We start from the raw sequence: 18,964 nt of genomic DNA on the forward strand, positions 1-18,964 counted from the left end.
TATGAGTTACAAAATTTTAACTGAATTACCGAAATAAACTTTTTAATGATATTTATTTTTGTTGAGAAGCACCAGCATAGTGTATGTATAGTAGAAGATATATAGTGTAGGACGAGTAACCAATAGGCGACCCACGGGTCAGATGTGGCCCGCAAGCATGAAACATCTGGCCCGTGAGGTTGTTTGAACTCTAATAAACGATAACGCAAAAATGAATAATAAAATGCTTCTCTGGTGAGCTTTTGTTTATATTCCTCCCCCTGTCTCTCTCTCTGTTGCGCTCGGGGTGACTTGAGTTTCCTCTCGTTCTCGTTTTTCCCGCCCCTTCTTGTGCTCCCTTTCTTCTTATGAGGGCGTTTTCTTTCCATGGCTTTGTCCTAATTCACTAACCAGGGCAGCGGTAGTGTATTGTAGCGTGACCCTGATGACACGGGTTTGATCCCGCGTGAGGAGCGGTATGTTAATTAATTAATTAATGTATTTTTCCTTTCTTTTTGGGTATACCTGCTTTGAGATCAACTGTTCTGCAATTGGGTTCAACAACCCACTGGGCTGGAGAGCCACTAGTCAGTAGCACCCTATCCCATTACACTTTATTTTAGAAAACACACATTTTTTGTGGCCACCACATAATGCCTTGGAAAATATCAAGCTTAATAGCCGACCCCTGGTGTAGGAGTTATGGGTAAAGCTGTAGTAGTGTATAAACTCACCTGGTGGATGACGTAGATGGCGTAGTTGAGCTGCTGCCGCTGCAGGAACGGGTGCAGGTAGTAGAGCAGGAACTTAAGGTGGTTCTCGCGGTTCCTGTGGGGGATGATGATGGCGGTGCGATGTCGAGCCTCGCAGTCAGGTGGTCTGTAGCGCCCCCCGCGGACCACCAGCGGGTTTTTCCTCTCGATCTGAGCCATAGTCAGACCAGACGGGAAGCTGACGTGGATCGGACCGCCTGTTCGGCCAGACAGACCAGCTTATAAATACCAGTTATAAACATTATCACTGATTATTAACAACGTCATAAAGCTCCGCCCACTGCAGTTATCAGAGAGACTCCTGACTTCAGTCTGTTTATCTCTTTATTACTCACTTATACAGTCTGATTTTACAGCTCAGCACTCCCTAAACCTCTACAGAACCTGATACTTACAGGCCTTATTTCAGTCCCCAGGAAATTACATGTATAAATGTGCACACAAAATAACTTTAAAATACATTTTATTATTAAGTATACTGTTTTCTACATCGATCTAATTGCAAAAGTAAGATAAGTATTTAAAAACATTAATAAAAACTACTTAGAATAGCATTTCTTACCTGTCCCCTCACTCTCCATCTATAAACTTTACCATCAAACAAATATATTTATTAAATTCCATCAGAAATGTTTTATTTTTTTGCATCGTTCTGTGACTCCAAATCCTACATATGCTTTAAAATATATATATTTTTTCATAATAAATTCATGATATTTAAGTTAAAATACACATTTTTAGTCATGTCCCTGGGTTTCGCTCAGTCCTGTTACTGTAACACATTACTCCATCTGAAACATCTGGAACATTCTACACAGGAAGTCACATCTACAACAGGAAGTGACATCATTAGCTGGTTCTTCTGAAGATCATGGGAAGACCAGAATTAAGTTTCCTCATTAGTTTTTCTGTATATTGGATCTTATTGTAACGATGACTGAGGAGCTCAATCTCAACACTCAGTCCTGTTACCTAAATTAATTCTTACATCTTATTGGTTTATTTTTTTTTTTTTAAATACAATTTTTTGGGAAAATCACTAGATTGTGCTCAGTGTCCTCATGCTATTAGCATAGCCGCCTTTTAGCTATTTTCATGTTTTTGCTAATTATATGGTAAAAAATCATTCCTGCTACTTTCATTCAGTAAGTTCCAGTAACAGGAGTGATTTTTTTTGTGCACTTTGGTGCGTAGACACATCACAATATGCAAATCAGTCAATCAATAACACCACCCCCCTGCTGACGTCCAACCTCTGCTCAGCCCAATCTGTTCTCTTGCCTGCCCCGCACCTAAACCTATACATCACCCAGTGCCCCTCAAAAATTACCCCTCCCATTTTTTTTTCCTGGCATTTTTTAAATTTGAGCTGAGGGTGAAGTCTGCCAAAATTAGCAGGTTTAGTTACTTTTTAATAGTGTAAAAATAGTGTTTTTTTTTTTTTTTTTTGTTATTTTACTAACTTTATGCCCCCATCATTAGAGTTGTAAGCCTGTTAGTCGGGAGCATCGGCTAAAAGCGCTGTATTTGGGAATTGAGGGGAGCTATTCTACAAAAGTTTGCACTCGTCACCATGTCTTAAACTCACCTGTTAGCGGGGATTTCTTCGGACAGTAGGGTACGTCGTCTTTGCTCTGGACGTTGACGAGGTACGACAGGTTGGCGTAGACGTCCGCCCCCGTGTGGTTCAGCCGGTGTCCGGGCGCCGAGCCGCTCAGCACGTCCAGCTTCCGAAATATCCGGAAAAAATACGTCACCCTCTTCTGGTAACCTTCCCTGGAGAGGAGGGCCATGACCACCAGCTGGACGCCCAGGAACATGACCAGATAGCGCCATTTGGAGTGAAAGGAGAACATGGCGACAGTCCAAGTGAAGTACAGTCAGTGGAGTGGAAACTTATAATAAAAATGAAAGGAAAAAAATCTGTCTACGGGGGTCTCATACCTAAAGACGAGGGCAGGCTGAGATTCTTGTAAAAGTAAAGGAAGGCATGCGAATGGTCCAACAACAAAAAGAAACAAAAAATAAATAAAACAAAATGTGTTTAGAGTGTCTAGAACATTGTGCAGTTACAGCAAAAGGAGAAACGTCAAACAAAACCCACAAAGAAAGACAAAAATTAATGTAAAAGAACGTAAACTTAAACCCAGGCAGGAGTTAAGAGTTAAGGTCGATAAACTTAGGGGTTCTGGCACAGGTCCAACACAGTCGGAGAGAATATGTGGATATAGTGTTGGTGAAAACTGAAAGATAAGGAGAACAGAAAGGAAGGCACTTGAGGTTAAAAGAGGCTGAAGTGGTGAAACTCCTCAAAACCACAATGTCATCGATGTAAGCGGCGGTTCGTAATTGATTCTCAGTTTTTGACAGGTTGCCAGGTTCTCACATTTTTACCACAATGGCCGATTCCATTTCTGATAAACCGGCACACTTTAGTAGGGTCTGGAAGGTCATGTCACGTCTTGTTTTGTGGAGAAAACAATTTCCAAAGGTTTGTTTCGTTCAACAACCTCAAGAAGATCCTCGAAATCCAGCAACTGGTCCACAAGACCTCATCCAGTCCATCAGGAATCTTAGAGTCCAAGGCAAGAAGTGAGGCACCAACAGCTACCATCTGCTGACTGCGGCACAATCGAAAGAATCCTCGTCTGACGAAATCTCGTCCAATCACGGTTCACCATCTGAAAAAGAAAAAAAAAAGGATAAAATGTAGATTTCATCATACAAACATTAATACAGTACAAAGAGTATAAATGGGCGCTCTATAATGCTCTATAATGTTCATATGATCCACAATACGCTCATTCTGACAGACTGTCATACACTGCAGGAAGCGTAGAGGGCGCTCTATAATGCTTTATAATGTTCATATGATCCACAACACGCTCATTCTGACAGACTGTAATACACTACAGGAAGCGTAGGGGCGCTCTATAATGCTCTATAATGTTCATATGATCCACACGCTAATTCTAAAAGACTGTAATATACAACAGGAAGCGTAGGGGGCGCTCTATAATGCTCTGTAGTGTATTACAGTCTGTCAAAATGAAAGCATGGATCATATAAACATTATAGAGTGCCCCCTACACTTCCTGTAGTGTATTACAGTCTGTCAGAATGAGCGTTTCGTGGATCATATGAACATTATAGAGCGCTATAATGTTACACATCACTGCTGACCAATCTTTTCAGCTATACTTCAGTAGAGGAGAGATTTCTACACACTTTCTTTCAGCCACTCAACAGAAACAGTAAACAGATTGTGTACGGCTCCTGAATGCCAGAGCTGGAGTGTTTTAGCTTTTGTTTTACGAGTGGAAAGACAGCAGGCCGTCCAACATGGCCGTCTTCCCAGACACAGGCTGAGCTCTGAGTTTGAGGGAGTTCTGGGGGCTGAAATGTTCTCGGTTTGTAGGCCGAATCCACCAGCTCAGGTCTTTTAACCCCTCAAATACTGACCAAAAAGTTGAGTATAACTCAAGTGTTTGTATTGCTTTCAAAGTAATTACAGAATATGATATTTTCAGAGGCATTACAACCAAAGTGTGGATTATATGAACATTCTAGAGCATTATAGAGCATCCCTAAACTTCCTGTGGTGAGTTACATTGGGTCACTGAGCATGTGCATCATGAGAACATTTGCAGATTCTTAAAAATGTCAATACAAATACTCTTCCATTCAGAGTACAGTGATTTATACAAGAACCTTAACCAGATACACCTCTCGAAAGTACATCACTCAGTCCAGTACAGTGAGTACCAAAACATTAACCAGATTCCCCTCTGAAGGGAACATCATTTAACGCTGTACAGCAAGTACCAGAAAACTAACCAGATACCCCTCTAGAGAGAACATCACTTAACCCTGTACAAGTACCAAAACACTAACCACTAACCTCTCAAGAGTAAATCCCTCAGCCCAGTACAGCGAGTATCAGAATACCAAGATACCCCTCTTGTACGTACATCACTCAACCCTATACAGAGAGTATCAGAACACTATCCTGATTCCCCTCTTAAGAGTACATCTCTCAGCCCAGTACAGCAAGTACCAAAACACTAACCAGATACACCTCTCGAGAGTACATCACTCAGCCCAGTACAGAGAGTACCAAAACACTAACTGGATATACCTCTTAAGAGTGCATCGCTCTATTATAAAAAGTTTTGATACTCAATTTAATGATGTAATCTTGAGGATGTGATCTGGCTTGTGTTATGATGATACTGATTGTACTGAACTGAGTAAATAACTCTTGAGAGGTGTAACCAGTTAGTTTTTTGGTATATGCTGTACTGGGATGAATGATTCACTCACAAGAGGGGTTTCTGGTGTTCAGACTCATTTAGTTATCATTAGTTTTGATCTAATTCTAGTTGATAAAAACAAACACGTTACTCTAGTTTTAGCGTAATACATTCTCGGTCAAACAAATAGTATGTATTATGTATTTTTATGGGTTTACTATTTTAGATTTGTGCTATTATTTTGAGAAGTTCATTAAAGCAAATAGCCTTGTTATAAAAGTTGTGTTATATTTAAATTTAAGCCAACATTAAAATGTTTTAAAGCAACAGAGTTATAAAGATGAGAGTGAGATTAATAAGTCAAGTTTCTGAAATTATACACTTGTAAAGTACGATTTACAGCTAAGCAGTGATGTTACAAAATGAGTTTCAAAATTACAGTTGTTAAGTAATTAAAGTGCTTAATAATTCAAGAAAGCAAGTATTAATTTTTTATTCATTCTTAGTTCTAGTTTTGTTTTGGTTGGCAACAATTTTTTTTTTTTTTGTTCATTGTTTTCGTTAAATAAATGAACGATGGTCAAAACGATGTGCGTGTTCCTAGTTGTTACAGTACAGCAAGTACCAAAACACTAACTAGATACCTCTCTCTAGAGTACACCACTCAACCCAGTACAGTCAGTATCATCAGAACACTAACCAGATCCTCCTCTCGAGAGTGAATCATTCAGTCCAGTAGTCAGTAACTGGATACACCTCTTAAGAGTACATACATCAACCCATTAAAGTTTAGGCTACTGAAAGCAAGTAATTCAAGAAAGCAAGTATTTTTTTTTTTTTTTTCAATCTTAGTTCTCGTCTTGTATTGGTCAGCAATATTTTTAAATGGTTTTCATTAAATAAATGAACAGTGGTCAGAATGATGTATGTGTTCCTAGTTGTTACTCTGTTACAGTTCAATTCTTTTCTAACTTTAAATCCATTTAAATTAAAAGTAGGTGGTTAGATAAACAGATATTATTGAGAAAATTTATATTATTCGTAAAAGTCATGACAAATCTGACACTGGGGCAGACTTTAATTTGGAAAACAGATTTTACGAAACTTTTGCATGAAGGAAACTCCTGACCACAGTTTCCAGGAGAAGCAGGTATTGTTCATCAGGGCGGCTTCAAAAACCAGCAGAAAAAAGCCCCTCGGAAACGTTCAGCACTGAGCGAGAACTGAACTCAAAACAGCCATTTCCTCTTTAACACAACTGTACTCATTTGTTCTTAACACACTTAAGCCTGGTCATATAGAACCGTTCTTTAACACTGAAACACAGAAGAACCTTAAAGAAACGAGACTAAACTTACTGTTAGCCAAAACTATATAACACTACTATGCCTATTTAAAATACTAGGCCTATATAACAATACCAGGCCTATATAACAATACTAGGCCTATATAAAAAATACTAGGCCTATATAACAATACCAGGCCTATATAACAATACTAGGCCAATATAAAATACTAGGCCTATAAAAGAAAAAAACTAGGCCAATATAAAATACTAGGCCTATAAAAGAAAAAAACTAGGCCAATATAAAATACTAGGCCTATATAAAAAAATACTAGGCCTATACAAAAACAATACCAGGCCTATATAAAAAAAAATACTAGGCCTATATAACAATACCAGGCCTATATAAGAAAAATACTAGGCCTATATAACAATACTAGGCCTGTATAACAATACTAGGCCTATATAAAAAAAAAATACTAGGCCTATATAAAGAAAAATACTAGGCCTATATAAAGAAAAATACTAGGCCTATATAACAATACTAGGCCTATATAACAATACTAGGCCTATATAAAAAAAATACTAGGCCTATATAAAGAAAAATACTAGGCCTATATAACAATACTAGGCCTATATAAAGAAAAATACTAGGCCTATATAAAGAAAAATACTAGGCCTATATAACAATACTAGGCCTATATAACAATACTAGGCCTATATAAAAAAAATACTAGGCCTATATAAAGAAAAATACTAGGCCTATATAACAATACTAGGCCTATATAAAAAAAATACTAGGCCTATATAAAGAAAAATACTAGGCCTATATAAGAAAAATACTAGGCATATATAACAATACTAGGCCTATATAAAAAAAATACTAGGCCTATATAAGAAAAATACTAGGCCTATATAACAATACTAGGCCTATATAAAGAAAAATACTAGGCCTATATAAAGAAAAATACTAGGCCTATATAAGAAAAATACCAGGCCTATATAAGAAAAATACTAGGCCTATATAACAATACTAGGCCTATATAAAAAAAATACTAGGCCTATATAAGAAAAATACTAGGCCTATATAACAATACTAGGCCTATATAAAGAAAAATACTAGGCCTATATAAAGAAAAATACTAGGCCTATATAAGAAAAATACCAGGCCTATATAAGAAAAATAATAGGCCTATATAACAATACTAGGCCTGTATAACAATACTAGGCCTATATAAAAAAAATACTAGGCCTATATAAAAAAATAATAGGCCTATATAACAATACTAGGCCAATATAACAATACTAGGCCTATATAAAAAAAATACTAGGCCTATATAAAAAAATAATAGGCCTATACAACAATACCAGGCCTATATAAAATACTAGGCCCATATAAAAAACATACTAGGCCTTTATAACAATACTAGAAACTCAGACTTAAAAGTAAAAGCGCTTTAAAAAGTAACTTGAGTAGGAATTGAAGAATACTTTAGTACTTTCACTTAAATGAGGAGCTTGAAGAACAACTATTTTGGTACTTAAGTACTGTGAGAAGTTTGTACTGATAGTAGTAGTACTGATTCACTAAGGCTGGGTGCAGCAGCATTAGCATTAGCAGCTAACCGCTAGACTAAGGAACCCTGAGTGTTTTGGTAAGCAAGGGTGATTTTAGCTAGCGGGTAAATGTGCTACAGACTACAGTCCAGTATACTCATCTCTAAATGGTGAAAGAGCTAGCTCTTAGCAAGGTTAGCAGCTAATGCTAATGCTGCTCCAGTCTCTGTGCTGGAGAACTAAATTGAAACTCCTGTATAACTCTGTACTTCAGTGGGGTGGATTTACTGCCACTGGATTTAATACCTGACTGATAGAATTCATACATAAGGAGCACCAGATTATAAGCAGAACTGGTGATTTTGGGGAAAATTAAAAGATTTTAAGTGTCTTATAGTGCAAAAAATATGTTACTTTATATCTCTGCTGTTAGCCAAGCCGTCCAATCATCAAAACCAATCAGGCATTTGGATAAAATGAACCAATTAAACAAGATTTACTGACAATCTGAAGTCTACTGACGATCCAGAGACTGCAGCCTATCAGCTTAAAGCGCTGGTTTAATCTGTTTTACTGCAATTAAGGATAATTTAACACTCGTTAAATCATCCCCTCTCTCAGCGCTAATCCTAATCCAGTCTACAGCTACCAGACTGCGAGCTGTGGAGGAACCTAACGAGACGGAGTATTCACAATGCAGAACCTAATGCACTACGATGCACCATGCTCACAATTCAACTCCACCATTCACCATTAAATTTTTTTCTCAATATTTGGAACAAATTTTAAATAAAGGGGCCTTTCCTTGTTTTTATATCTTAAATGCACAAACAATGGAAAACACACCTTGTATACATGCTCAGTGTACTGTTCTAAACTTAAAAAAAACTACTGTATATAATACATTACTCTACTTACATTTCTGTTTTTTGTGTACCTTTACTAGAGTATTTCCTTTTTTGTGACATTTTTGCTGTAATTCAAACATCTTATTTTTCTCTCCATTAGTTTGTTGGAAATCTGTTGTTCCTTTTGGCTTGAAAGCTGTGTGGAGGGTAAAGCTGCCCGATATTGCAAAAAATTTACTTTGCACTTTATTATTATTTTTTTTAACAATCTATATCGCAATATTAAACAATGCAGGAACCATGACGTCACCTGCCCCCACCCAATTAACAGTATTTTAGCCAATCATGCTTCAATAACTGTGACTCGATGATAACACACACATACACACAGTGTGGACTAAAAAATAATTGAAGAAATAAGTATATAATTCCCAAACTACTTATAATAAATTATTAATTCAAATTGTGTTGCGTATAAAAAGTGTATAGTTGTTTTTTTTTTGGCTATTCTGTTATCATTATGTCAGTGGCATTTAATAGTCTTAAAATGATAAAAAATATTGTGTATCGCAATAATTTCTGGGAAGATTCTCAGATAATGCAAAACTCTGTTATAGGCTCTGTTTCTAAAAATACAGAAAAGCTATAACTACTATATATTACTCAATATGCTACTATTAGCTTTGTGCTAACACACTACCAGCATCCCATAGCAGCGCTAGCAGAAGTTAGCACTGTAATAAAGGTGGGTTTTTGTTATGATAAAGAGTGAATAGAGAAACAGATTCAGAAAGAAGATAAATATAAAAAGATGAGCTGAAGAATTCGGGTCTTTTCTTTCTTTCCTCCCTCAGAAATCCTGGAGCGAGATCAGTAGCATGTCCGACTCGCTCTTCATCAAATCCAGACGTTATACTTTTATAACCTCCTCCTCCTCCTCCTCCTCCTCCTCCTCACTACAGTCTGGGGTCACGATATAAAGCAGCACAATCGCTGCCCTCAGGGCTTTAATTCTACCTTCATATGTATTTTATACAATATATACACACTCCAGTGAACAAGAATATGTATACAACATATATAAATGCATGCATGAGTACACAAGCCTGCTTAACTGTGTGTGTGTGTGCATTCTTGTAATCCTAGCACTGTGAGGACCGGTGTAAGAAACTAATGAACAGATTCGAGGACGTGAAATATGTCCCCAGTTTATAAACACACTGTTTTCAGCACAAACTCACTATTTTTAGAAAAAGACAGGGAAAAGAACAGGGAAATGGTTTTCTTATATGCCATTAGACTGTTAACCACCAGAAAAAAATAATAACACTCGTGCAATATTAATATTTTGCTTCTAGATGTGCAATATATGGGTATTATATATATGGGTGCATATATAGTTTGTTTACGTATATGTACAGTGTGTATATGATGGATATGCATAGTTGTATATACTAATATACATATATATTGCTCTACTTGCACTTTAAAAAATATTACTGTTGCTGTTTTTTTCTCCCAACTACTGGGCCGTTGCACCGAAATGTAATTCCCTTTGAGCACTGCTGTGTAAAATCATATAAAGTCATATATCACAAAACATAGAAGACAATTTTCTATGATACATTTGTGTTACTGAAGAGGAAAAAATGCTCCTAAATAAACAAAAAAACAGAAATTTGTGATTTATTGGCGCCAGATTTTACAGAATTTAACAACTAATATTATTTACCACAGCTTTACCCTATACATTTAAACACATTTAAAAATGAATATGTGCTTAAATGTATTTAAAAGATTGAAATATCCTAAAAAAATGATAAATTACTTTATTACAAACACACAGATTCATTATTTCCAACTAGTCAGTGTTTAGATTTCTAGATTTCAAAATTTTACGCAATATCAGATCCATATTTCAGTAAGTTACTGTATAGTAAACAGACAAACATATACATATATATATATATTTGTTTGTTTCTATTGAATAAATGAAACGCTTATATTTATACAAATTAAAAATGTTATTTATTTTGTTGCAGTACTTCTTGATTTTATTATTATTATTATTATTATTATTATTATTATTATTATTATTATTATTATTATATGTCATATTGGCAAGTACATAGTTATGATCTTGAAATATTGTGATTTTAGTGTCAATAAAAAAAAAACTTTTTTTAATAATAATAATAAATTCAAAATCTTTGACATTGTGAGGAAGTCATACATTAATAAATATAAGACAATTCACTACGATACTTCAAAGCATCTGTGTTACTCAAGAGGATAAAATACACCTACATAAGCAAAAATCTGAAATTATTGTTGATTTATTGGTGTCAGATTTACAGAATTTAACAACCAATATTCTTCACCACAGGTTTTACCCTATCCATTTTTACATTTTAAAATAAATATGCTTAAATTGTTATTATTAAAAAATGGAAATATCACAGAGAAATTCAGAAATTTCTTTATTACAAACACGTTCGTTATTTTCTACATTATCAGTTCATTATTTTGGTAAGTTACTGTTTAGTAAACAGACAAACATTTATATTTTTTTCCTGTTTGTTTCCACTGAATGTATAAAACGGTTAGGTTAATACAAAATAAAACATATTATTAAATATTCATTTTGTCAGAGTAATATATTCTTAACATTTTTTTTTATTAAATATGATATTGGCAAGAACATAGTTATGGCAATAATTCCCTGAAATATCATGATTTTAATAGATTCAAAGCCTTTTCAAGCTCTTTTATGATTCTGACATTATGTGAAAATTAATGAGAATCACAGTCAAGTGTACGTATGCTTAAATTATATGTACACTGGTATTGTGTTACGAACCCTTTAATAATAATAATAATAATAATAAATCATTAATGTAACAGTAATCTTAACAGTTAATTCTTAATCTTAACACTAATAGTAATAACAGTGGTAAGTTAGGAGTGTTGATTATACAATTACAACATTAGTTCTTTAACAAATCTCTTTAATTTCTGAACAAAACCTCTAATTTTAAATATTCCTAAATTAATCAATATTGATATAGAATTTTATCAAATTGAGTCAAATTTGGACCTTTTAAACAGGAAATTCCAGGAAATGGATTTTTAGTCTTGCTCTGTAATTGTTATTATTTAACGCAGTATTAGAGAGTGTGAGCAGTAGCGCGAGAGTAAGTAAGTGAGCGAGAGGAAGAAGAATTCAGGCTGGAGATTCCTGAGTGAAGCTGAGCGACGCCGAGGAGCTTAACTCTGGATCCAGCTCAACATCTGGAGCACATGTGCTGAGGAGCAGCCGAGCGAACCTATCACTATAAGCTGTCAATCACGTCCCCTATAGCAGAGTCACTGTCACTGTTATGGGTCATCAGTCTCATCTTCAACATCTGCTCCCTCCTTTCTTCTGTTCTTATTATTATCATCCTGATAATCACAGTTTTCACCACATATATCCACCCTCAGCCTGAAACAGAGATCACCATGCAGTCTTATCTTTTACAGACTGATGGTTCTGATACAGGTGTGTACAGTGATGTGAAGTTTACATGTAAATTAGTTAACAGTAAGGATGGGCAATATTATATGGTATACAATATATCGTGACACAGAAATATCATGATATTAAAAATCCATATTGTGATAACAGGGCTGTTCTGTCTTAAAAGTAGTCTATTATTTACTGTGAAGCTTTAGGTGTATTTATTGTGTAATTGTTTTAGTTTGCAGTTTATATGCATGCACTAAATATTCTGCAATATTATTTGCTGCATTATATTATTTTATGCTATATTATTTATTTTGCCACATTATGATTATTCTGTTATACTATTATACTATATTCCTGAAATGAATGAAAGTATATCGTTATCGCAAAAATACCCTGAAATATTGTGATATTATTTTAGAGCCATATCGCCCACCCCTAGTTATCAGGCCAGAATTTTGGTCAATTTTCTGCCTGACATTACACCACTTAATCTTGAGGATTTTTATAATAATTGGAATTGTAATAGAAAATACATGAAAAATGGGTACCACTTTAAAATAAGACTATCTTTATAAAGGGTTATAAATGGTTTACAATAAATTTATTTATTGATTTATGGTTACTAATTAGGTTGTAAATGCATTAAAAATCACTAATTATCAGTTATAACACTGATATAGGCGGCTGTGTCTGTTTTCAAACCTGCAGAATTTGGGTTGATTCCTGATTGATTGTTACTGATCTGGAATTATTAAGTGAAGTAGAAAGTGAACAGGAAGCTTCTCAAAGTGTTTTGTAGGAAATTTTAAAGCCCTTAAAGATTCAGGACTTTAAGGTATTTTAAGGGGTTAAACTTGTTTTTTTATATAGATATTAACTGGATGCAAAAATCTGCACACTCTTCTTCTGGCAGAATGATGTAGTACATATCTACATTCACTAACCCAATACTAACCATTCAAACTACAAAGACAACCACCACAAGCACCAACGACCAGCACAACCACCACCCCAAATACCACAATCACGTCAACCACTACATTGACTACCATAAGGACCACCACAGAAATGATCAGAGACCACCAACCCAATTTTAACTACCCCACACACCATCTGCCGCGAGAATCTCCACAACCACTGAATGACAACCCTACACTGATGATCACCACACTGACGACCACCACGTCAAGGATCATAATGACCACCCCAAATACAACCATCACACCGTCTATAGCACAAAATACCATAAGGACCACCACAACAACAATCAGGTATCACCACCACAAGGACCACCACCCCATCTGCCATCACAGCAACCACCATTAGGATCACCACTCAGTCCAAAAGAAAGACAACCATAAGGACCACCACCACAAGGGTAACAATGACCATCCCAAACACCACCATCACATTGAATATGGCACTTAATACAAAACAGTGCAACCCTACAATAACCACCCAGCAACCACCTCAAATACCACAAAGACATAAAACATTTCTAAAGCAAATACCCAAAAACCACAGCTGATCCAGACAACCACTCCAACGATCAAAGACCACCACTCCAACAAGGACCAACCACCGTATGACAACCCTACAATGACCACCAAACTGATGACCCCCACACTGAAGACCACCACATTAAGGATCATAATGACCACCCCAAATACCACCAACACATCGAACATGGTAAGAAACTGTGGCAGGAGGAATTTGTGAAGGAAATACCCCATATCCACAGCTGACCCAGACCACCACAACAATGATTAGATACCACCACTCCAACAAGAACTACCCCATAACCACCACCACAAGGCCATTAGGAATGCCACACAATCAAACAATGACCACCCCATCTGCTGCGCCAATGTCCACAACCACCGTGTGACAACCTTGTGACCACCCCAAACACCACCAATATATTAACTACGGAACAAAATACCATAAGGACCGCCATAACAACAATCAGGTATCACCACCACAAGGACCACCACCCCATCACCATTTCATTCTCCACACAATTCAAAAGAGACAATCATAAGGACCACCACCACAAGGTTAACAATGACCATCCCAAATACCATCACCACCAGCGCAACCAATGACTACCCCAACAACCACCATTACCACAAACCCCACCACCACCACCACAAGGACCATCCCCTTATCAGCCATCATTGTAACCACCGTAAAAACTTTCACAACCACTGTATGACAACCCTACATTGATGACCACACTGACGATCACATCAACAAGCAAAACAATGGCCACCCCAAATACCACCATCACAATGATCATCACACAAAATAAAAAAGGACCACCACAACAACAGAGACCACCACTCCAACGAAGACTACCCCAACAACCACCACCACAAGGACCATCACACCAACCTCAGTAACGATCACAGCACTTTATCCACCACAACGAACACAATGACCTTTACATTGACCACAAAAACACTGACTACAACAATAACAGACCGCCAATGCCACAGAAAACCAAACAGGCCGTAATAATTCAATAAACAAACAAATGATAAGTCTAATCATTCGTAAGAAATTTGAGGGCATAGTATAAAGGCCAATGATTAACAGATGAGCTCTACAGTATATAAAAATATCCTGAAGGCTAGACAGTGAAAGATAACGCTGAAGGTCTGTAACAGCTGCCTGATAACAGAGAAATACCAGCACTCTGACTCACATCAGCTCATTAACACTCAAATAAACACACAATAAACACTCTACAACTTTGGAAAAAAACAAGAGACAACTTAAAAATGATGAGTTTATTTGATTTTACCAAATTAAAAACCTCTGGAATATAATCAAGAGGAAGATGGATGATCACAAGCCATCAAACCACCAAACTGAACTGCTTGAATTTTTGCACCAGGAGTAAAGCAGCATAAAGTTATCCAAAAGCAGTGTGTAAGACTGGTGGAGGAGAACATGATGCCAAGATGCATGAAAACTGTGATTAAAAAAACAGGGATATTCCACCAAATTTTGATTATTTCTGAACTCTTAAAACTTTATGAATATGAACTTGTTTTCTTTGCATTATTTGAGGTCTGAAAGCTCTGCATCTTTTTTGTTATTTCAGCCATTTCTCATTTTCTGTAAATAAATGCTCTAAATGAGAATATTTTTATTTGTTATTTGGGAGAAATGTTGTCTGTAGTTTATAGAATAAAACAACAATGTTCATTTTACTCAAACATAAACCTATAAATAGCAAAATCAGAGAAACTGATTCAGAAACTGAGGTGATCTCTTCATTTTATACAGTTTTTATCCATTTTTTAAAAAAAGCGCTTAATAAATTACTTAGAACAATGAATTATTTATTTAAAGTCATACTGCAGTCTTTCCTTTAATATTAGGATTTGTTTTTTTTTAACTCCCCTGGCAGCACTGGGTATCAAACAGTCGACAAACTGCAGGTTTAAGTTCATTTTTATACTCTATATGCATAGACTTAAAAAAGTAAAAAAATCACCATCTTTTCAAAAACTACCTACTAAGCAATGGTTGGTTAATCCAAAGTATATTTTGCTTTAAGATGACGGCAAATACACATTCTGCTTTGTTGATTTTCTGGGATGTTAAAAAGGTTAAGGGTTAAATAAATATTTAAAAATGGCAATGCATTAAAACCATTCATTCATCAATGCTTCTAAAACAGGTAAAAGAAGGAGTGAGAAAGCGACAGAGCGTGATGCAGGAAGGGAGGAAGGGAGGGCTGTGATTGGTAGGATGGATTGGTGCACCGTGGCAGGAGATATTTGTGAAGCAAATACCCAAAAGCCACAGCAGACCCAGAGCCTCCACACCTCCAGAAACTCCGTCAGCAGATCCAGCTCCACAGGTTAATCATTCTCCACCTGCAGCCCCGCCCCCTCCCTCAGCCTTCCCGCTGACGGATCTGCAGCAGGACTCAGAGCGGGAGAGTAAACACTTCAGAAGAAGCTTTACGCAAGAGCTCTACACACTTCCTGAGACACACCAGCACGAGAAACCACAACCCTGACGTGCAAACACCACCAAACCCACCGTTTACTCACGCCTATAGTGCGCAATCACACGGTTCAGTAATTTATCACTAACATTAAATAAAAGCCCAGAGGTGGAGTATAGACCAGTGATTCTATAGTTTTACACTGGAACCAATACCAAAACCAATCAGCACAACTTCAATCAGCACAACCACAAACACCACAGCAACCACCACAACAATGAGATCACAATCACAAATCACAGCAATCACAAAATGACCAAGCAACCATCAACTCAGTAAACCACATGAATCACCACCACAACAATCCCAACAAGCTTCAACACAATGATCACCACATCAATATAATAACCACGACACTCACAAACACCAACACAACTACCAACACAACAATCAAAAAAAAAAAATCACAATAACCATGACCATAACAATGGCCACCACATCAACCACCACAAAGTCCACCACTACAACTACAATAACCACATCCACCACTAAGCCTATCACAATCACAATGGCTACCACAGCAATCAACACAGTCACAACAATCACAAACACCACAATAACCATAACCATTACAATGGCCACCACCAAGCTTCAACACAATGGTCACCACCTCAATAGAATAACCATGACACCAACAAGCACCATCACAACAATCAAAAACATCACAATAACAATAACCATAACAATGGTCTAAAGAACAACTAAAGCAACTACAATAATAATGACCTTCACAAAAGCCACCACAGCAACCACAAAATCTACAAAACCTTGACCATCACAATGACCACAACAACCGCACAACCATGGCAATAGACACCACAGCAACCACTAGGGTTGTGGCATATCGTATCGTACACAACAATATCGCCAACACTTTTGAATATGGGGAACAATATTATACCCTGAAATATCGTGATATTATTTTAGGGCCATATCGCCCACCCCTTGCAGCCACAAAACAATTACAATGATCACAACAACCACTACAGCATAACCATGGCAATATCCACCACAGCAACCACAATAACTGTGACATTTACAAAAGGTCACCACAGTAACAACAAAGCCATGACCCTAACAATGGCCACCACATCAACCACTACAAAGGCCATCACCTCCACCACTTCAACTACAATAACCACATCTACCATGATGGTTATCAAAATCACAATGGCTACCACAACAACCACCACAGACACAAACATTACAATACAATGACCACAACAAACCACAGCACAACTATGGCAATAGACACCACAGCAACCACTAGGGGTGTGCCATATCATATCATACACAATAATATCGCCTACATTGTTGAATATTGTGATATTATTACCCCTTGCAACCACAAAACTATGACAATCACAATGATCACAACAACCACTACAGCATAACCATGGAAATACCCACCACAGCAACCACAATAACAGTAATCTTTAAAAAGGCCACCACAGCGACCACAATCAACCATGACCGTCACAGTGACCACAACATACATAACCATGGCAACAGCCACCACAGCAACCACAATTAACCATGACCTTCACAAAGGCCACCAGAGCAACCACAATGACTTTGTTGACCATAATAACAAGACTTTTCTGGTAGTATGCAACTCTTTTTTTAACTCTCAAAATTCTAAACCGTACAAATTATTTTATTAAAATATTAAAACTTTAATTCTGGAAGTTTACTACGGTCTAAAACACAGTTGTAACTACAGCAGGTGTGATCAGCGCGGTTATTCACTCCCAGTTCCTCTACACACTCCTGAAGAAACCAGCTGAAGCTCCTTTATTTATTTTAAGAGTGAATGACGCTGCAGATTGAGGAAATCGGAGATGAAATCTGATTTAGTTCCAGGATCTGGTTTTCAGGGATCTCTGCTTTATTAGGTTTCGGTAGAACTGAATGAACATGCGGAACCTGAGCCTCGGCATCCGGGTTTACCTGAACCCGTCAGCTTTCTGCACTGCAGGGTAAATACAGGCCGGGAAGGAGCCAAAAGAGTAGCTCACACTTTAATTTATTATGCGTCAGAGCGGGAGCACCGGGTGTGTGCTCAACACCTGAGAAAGGTGAACTAAAGCCGCGGGGGAGGGTAAACAGATTAATTCACCAGGATAATAATTTGTAATCATTTTACGCAATTTAAATAAGGATCAAACACAGAAAGTTAATTAATAAAGTTCCTTCACCTGAGAAAAGCAAGACTGAGGCGCTTTCATACCTAAAATATCTGCATTAGTTTAGTGAGCTAAAGTAGCAGCATATTTCACTTTTTCCTTGTTGGATGTGAACCAAAAAAACATGAAAACACCTGAAGATTCACCTCTCAAAGAACAGAGAGAACAGTATGCTAAACTCATTTCACCTGCTTTAGCTTTCACTTCTCCTTTATCGGAAAATGGTGAGGAGATATTAAAATCTGTATTAAAATCTGCCCAATTAACTGAAAATTTTTGATAATTTGCATAATGGGCGTGTCCCCAATCTTATCTTACCATCAGTGTGTTGTCTTGCCCACCAGGGCTACCATACCATTGGGTATTACATTATATTTGATATTTTATATAATGGTCCTTTGCCTCACTAACATGTTATAGGTTATAAGAGCAAGTTACCATAATCTGTATGTAAATTGTGACAAAGTGTTGGTATAAAAAATATGAAACAGTATAATGTGTAACTATATAAACTATGTTTTTGTTTACGTTTTGTTTTGTTTTTTTTGGAA

At 36.7% G+C, this 18,964-nt stretch overlaps 1 protein-coding gene across 1 annotated transcript in view; it reads right to left on the reverse strand.

Moving 5' to 3' along the window:
- si:dkey-199f5.8 (beta-1,4-galactosyltransferase 3) overlaps window positions 1-18,964 on the reverse strand; it is a 52,950-nt gene that overhangs the window by 22,782 nt on the left and 11,204 nt on the right. The window contains exons 2-3 of the mRNA XM_022663677.2: window positions 2,341-3,433; window positions 714-949 (exon numbers count right to left, since the gene is read on the reverse strand). Of these exons, the coding sequence (XP_022519398.2) occupies window positions 714-949; window positions 2,341-2,608 (504 nt within the window). The 5' untranslated portion in view covers window positions 2,609-3,433. The remainder of the gene's footprint in view (window positions 1-713; window positions 950-2,340; window positions 3,434-18,964) is intronic.

This window comes from Astyanax mexicanus, chromosome 1, assembly GCF_023375975.1.
Source record: "Astyanax mexicanus isolate ESR-SI-001 chromosome 1, AstMex3_surface, whole genome shotgun sequence".
Taxonomy (NCBI): Eukaryota; Metazoa; Chordata; class Actinopteri; order Characiformes; family Acestrorhamphidae; genus Astyanax; species Astyanax mexicanus.